The sequence below is a fragment of the Arachis hypogaea genome, chromosome 17 (assembly GCF_003086295.3).
Source record: "Arachis hypogaea cultivar Tifrunner chromosome 17, arahy.Tifrunner.gnm2.J5K5, whole genome shotgun sequence".
Lineage (NCBI taxonomy): Eukaryota > Viridiplantae > Streptophyta > Magnoliopsida > Fabales > Fabaceae > Arachis > Arachis hypogaea.
Genome location: NC_092052.1, coordinates 118388792 through 118393884, shown reverse-complemented (window position 1 = coordinate 118393884; position 5093 = coordinate 118388792). Strand labels below are relative to the sequence as shown.

At 51.0% G+C, this 5093-nt stretch overlaps 1 protein-coding gene across 1 annotated transcript; it reads right to left on the bottom strand.

Moving 5' to 3' along the window:
* Positions 1-2776: 2776 nt before the first annotated feature.
* On the bottom strand, positions 2777-4748 carry LOC112763737 (uncharacterized). Its single transcript, XM_025809332.1, has 3 exons — positions 4137-4748; positions 3673-3881; positions 2777-3578 (listed from the first exon to the last, which is right to left on the bottom strand). The coding sequence occupies exons 1-3, from the start codon at positions 4746-4748 to the stop codon at positions 2777-2779; spliced, it is 1623 nt and encodes a 540-aa protein (XP_025665117.1).
* Positions 4749-5093: the final 345 nt, after the last annotated feature.

Here is a 5093-nt window from a genome sequence, read left to right as displayed (position 1 = left end):
GACGCCGAGATGACGGATAAGAATTCTGACGGGGCGCACATCTCTCCAATCCGTGAGGAGACGGTCGTCCCCGAGCACTCGACCTCCGCTCAGCAAGAGGATGACGATTTGAAGCTTATCCCCACCCCCAAAAGGCAGAGGGCATCCTCCAGCCCGGAAGGAGCTCTCACCGTGATGGAGAGAAACTTCGATGCTGGGGCTTTTATAGACTCCCAACTGATCCCTGGCACAGAAGATCACTTTCTCGGTACCAAGCGTGTGGGACAGGCGAGGTAGATGTACCGAACGCTTCTCCGCGGAGCTGTCATAGCTCGGAAGGCTGAGTTCGAGTTGTCGGGGATGCAGTCACTGCGCAGGAAGCTCGAAACTGCTGCCAAGGCCAACAATGAATTCAAAGCCCCAGTTGAAACACTTCAGGGGCAGTTGTCTGAGGCGGGGAAAAAGCTTAAGGTTGCTGAGGAGAAAACTGCATCCGCCGAGGAGAAGCTGAAGGACTCCGATGACACCGTGTCCCGTTTAACCGAGCGAAAGATGACTCTGGAAAGCCAACTTAATGCCACGCAAGGCCAGGTGGTGGCTTTGGAGAAAGAGCGTGACGTGGCCGTCTCGTCGGCTAAAGCCGCTCAAGCTGAGGTTGAGGAGCTTAAGAAGAAGCATAAGGTGACCAGAGAGCAGGGAAAGAACGTGATCTTCATGACTGAGGAGGCCCTTAAGGCACAGGTGAAGATCGTGGTTCCCGATTTCGACACGTCGGCAATTGGAGTTTTTAAGACGATCAAGGATGGCAAGATTGTTGACATGCCCAAAAAATGAGCTCTTGTACCTTATGTTTTTGTATGGATTTGCGATTTTGTTGTAGAACTTTTGAAGCTTTCTTCGTTATATATTAAGAGTCGCTTGGTCGGCTTGTGATTATTGTCTTTTGCCTCTGATAGTATTTTCATTTTGTTTTGTTAACGTTTTGTCGGTATGAGCTTTCCGCCCGTGTTTATTTACCGTTGTGTTGGCAATTTGGCGAAGCCAGGTCGTGGCCTCTTGTTATCGTTGCAGCCGTTTGTTATGGCTTCAATTTAGATGGCTCCCGGGGTGATCAGTCCCGGGGTGCCGTATCGAGGTTCCGTTTAATGCGTCGTGGAACTTGTTGTCGTGTGATGTGTAGGTAGAGAAAGAAAAGACAATAGAAGTAAAATTGGTAGAAATGACAAGTAAACATTAACCGGTAATTAAACGAGTTTGTTACCATGGCAAATAGAAAGGTAAGTGATTAAGTTCGCTAGATCGCCTGGTCGGCATGCTTGAGCTAGGGGTAAAACCTTCCCAGGTTACCCGCATTCCAGGTTCTCGGGACCTCCCTTCCATCAAGTTTCTCCAATTTGTAGGTGCCCTTGCCAATCGCTTCTTTGACCCTGTAGAGGCCTTCCCAGTTCGCCGCTAGTTTGCCTTCTCCCTGGGTCGGTAGGCCGATATTATTGCGCTGTAAGACGAGGTCGTTTTGCTCAAACTCCCTCTTGAGCACTTTGGTGTTGTAGCGCAGTGCCATTCTTTGCTTTAGTGCTACTTCTGACAGGTGGGCCTTCTCCCTGGTCTCATCTACTAGGTCCTTCTCTACAGCTTCTTCCACCCCCTTGAGAAGTAACCGTGGGCTCGACTCGCCGATTTCTACGAGTATCATTGCGTCTACCCCGTATGTCAGGCGGAAAGGGGTTTCTTCCGTGGCGGACTGCTCGGTTGTACGGTAGGACCAGAGGACTGAGGCGAGCTCATCAGCCCATGCTCCTTTCTTGTTGTCTAGCCGCTTCTTGAGGCCTAGCAAGATCACCTTATTTGCGGACTCAACTTGTCCATTTGTCTGGGGGTGTTCTACTGAGGAAAATTTTTGTTTGATGCCCAGGCTGGCAAGGAATTCTACAAACTTCTTACCGGTGAATTGCGTCCTGTTGTCTGAGATGACGAGTTCCGGGATGCCGAACCGAGTTATCACCTGCCTCCACATGAACTTTCTACAATTGGACGAGGAGATAGTGGCCAGTGGCTCAGCTTCTATCCATTTGGTGTAATAGTCGACGACGACTATGAGATACTTGACTTGCCCTGGGCCAACCGGAAAAGGTCCCAAGAGGTCGACTCCCTGCTGTGCGAAGGGCCGGGAGGATGTCATCAAGCTCAGTTCGGTGGCCGGTGCTCTGTGAAAGTTAGCGTTCTCTTGGCACTTAACGCATTTTTTTACGAACTCCTTGGAGTCCTCCATCATTGATGGCCAGTAATATCCAGCTCGGATGAGCTTCCTTGCTAGGGCTTTGCCCCCGATGTGGTGACCACAGCACCCTTCGTGGACTTCTCTGAGTACGTAGTCCGTCTGGTCGGGGTGTAGGCACTTTAGCAAGGGTTGACTAAGTCCCTTTTTAAACAGTTGGCCTTGTATGATCGTATATTTGGTAGCCTCCCTTCTCAATGCTTTAGATTTCTTCTCACCTACAGGGATTTTGCCGTTCTGCAAGAAATCAGTGATGGAGTCCATCCAGGAGGGGCTTATCTTGGTCAGGTGGAGGGTGACTGCTGGTTCTTTCGTGATGCCTTGAATGAGGGATCGATTGCCGGTTCCAGGTTTCGTGCTTGCTAGCTTGGATAGGAGATCTGCTCGTGTGTTCCTTTCCCTCGGAACGTGTTGGACCGTGACCTCCTCAAAGTGTTTGCTCAGTTCTTTGACCCTTTTCAAGTACTTCTGCAAAAGCGAGTCCCTGGCTTGGTAGCTTCCGTTTACTTGCGACGTGACGATCTATGAGTCATTGCATACTTCTAGCCTCGTAGCTCCGACTTCCCCAGCTAAGATCAAGCCGCCTAGAAGGGCTTCATATTCTGCTTGGTTGTTCGATATAAGAAACTCGAACTTGACCGATTGTTCGTAGATGACTCCGGCTGGGCTTTCCAAGATGATCCCGGCGCCACCGAACGTCTGGTTGGAGGCTCCGTCTACATGGAGCTTCCACCGTGTGTCCATGTCCTCGGTTGGGTCTCCAGTTACTTCCACTAGGAAGTCTGCCATTGCTTGCGCCTTAATTGCATGTCGAGGCTTATATATTAAATCGTACTGGGATAGCTCGATGGCCCAGGTCATCATCCTTCCCGCTAGGTCGGGTTTTTGGAGCACTTGACGAATTCCCTGGTCCATTCTTACTACCACTTGGTGACCCTGGAAGTATTGCCGTAGTTTGCGGGAAGAGGTTATGAGCGCTAGTGCCAGTTTCTCCAACTTGCTGTACCTAAGTTCTGCTCCTTGCAACGCTTTACTCAAAAAGTAGATCGGTTGTTGAACTTTCCCTTTTTCCCGCACCAAGACCGCTGCCAGCGCTTCCTCTATTATAGCTAGGTACAGGTAGAGCGGTTCTCCAATCACAGGCTTACCGAGCACAGGTGGTGTTGCAAGGATCCTTTTGAAATGGTTGAACGCTTCTTCGCATGCCGGGGTCCATTCAAATGCTATTCCCTTTCTCATTAGGTTGAAGAAAGGTAGGGCCTTTGCCGCCGATGCCCCAAGAAAGCGAGATAGCGCGGTGAGCTTCCCGCCAGTCTCTGGACGTCTTTGACACAGCCCGGGCTCTTCATTTGGAGTATTGCCTGGCATTTTTCAGGATTGGCTTCCACCCCCTTTGGGTTATCATAAATCCTAGGAACTTCCCGGCTTCCATGGCAAAGGCGCACTTGAGAGGGTTGAGCCTCATGCCGTGTCGTCGGAGGGCCGCGAACACGTTTCCCAGGTCGCTTAGGAGGTCTTTGGTTCGGGTGGTCTTAGCGAGGATGTCGTCCACGTAGACTTCCACCGTTTTGCCAATGATGTCGCTGAATATCTTGTTCATCAACCTTTGGTATGTGGCCCCCGCGTTCTTCAGGCCAAAGGGCATTACCTTGTAGCAATAGATTCCTCCTGGTGTTATGAATGCTGTTTTTTCTTCGTCTGGCCGGTGCATCGGTATCTGATTGTAGCCGGAATAAGCATCCATGAAGCTCAAATACCGGTACCCCATCGCCGCGTCGACGAGTGCATCAATGTTGGGTAGGGGGTAGCAATCCTTGGGGCATGCTTTGTTGAGATCGGAATAATCCACGCACATCCTCCATTTCCCATTGTGTTTTCTTACCAGGACTACGTTCGACAGCCAGGTCGAGTAGTCAAGTTCCCGGATAAATCCTGCCTCGAGGAGGCTGGCCGTCTGCTTGGCCACCTCTTCTGCCCTTTCCTGTGACATCTTCCTCCTCCTCTGGGCCACCGGTCTGGCCTCTGGCTTGACGGCCAAATGGTGTGACATGTGTTGGGGGTCTATCCCTGGCATGTCGTCCGGTGTCCAGGAAAATAGGTTACCATTGGCCCTGATCATTTCAATTAAAGGTTCTTTCAGCTCGTGAGGAAGGTTTCTGTTCACGAAGGTGAACTTCTCCTCCGTGTCGCCGACTCTAGACTTTTCCAGGTTTCCTTCTGGTTCGGGTCTCGGCTTGTCGCTGACTCTGGCATCCAAGTCGGCGAGGAACACTCCTGATGCTTCTTTGGATTTCTTTCTTAACGAGATGCTGGCGTTGTCGCAAGCGACTGCCGTTTCCAGGTATCCCCTTACAGACCCTACTGATCCTTCTTCAGTTATGAACTTCATTATCAGCATCCTTGTGCTGATGACTGCCCCTAGGTCGTTGATGGTTTTCCTCCCTAGGATGATGTTGTAGGCCGTGGAGTCTCGTAGGATCACGAACTCTGCCATTACCATTCTTCTCCCTTGGCCTTGTCCCACAGAGGTCAGTAGAGAGATTATCTCGTCCGGCTTGATGAAGTGGTCGCCGAGCCCTACCACACCGTGCTGGTGGGTTTTTAAGTCGGCGTCTCGTAGGCCTAAGGCGTCGAACACATTGCAGAACATGATGTTCGAATCTGCCCCGTATCTACAAGGATCCGCTTGATGAGTCTGGTTCCCACTCTGGTCGTAATGACCATGGGAGGGCTTTCTGCGACCTCATCAAACCATTGGTTTTTCGGACCGAATGAAATGGATGGAAGTTTCTTAGGGCTTCGCGCAGAGGATGTGGAAACCGCCAGGACTTTGGTGTCT

What these genes read in the sequence shown, in the direction of transcription:
- LOC112763737 (XM_025809332.1), bottom strand. Translation starts at nt 4,748, where the DNA reads ATGGCAGAGTTCGTGATCCTACGAGACTCCACGGCCTACAACATCATC. An exon ending in GGCTGTCGAACGTAGTCCTG is followed by an intron (nt 3,882 to 4,136) that starts GTAAGAAAACAC and finishes TTTGGCCTGAAG; the next exon opens with AACGCGGGGGCCACATACCA. An exon ending in TTTGCCATGGAAGCCGGGAA is followed by an intron (nt 3,579 to 3,672) that starts GTTCCTAGGATT and finishes GCTGTGTCAAAG; the next exon opens with ACGTCCAGAGACTGGCGGGA.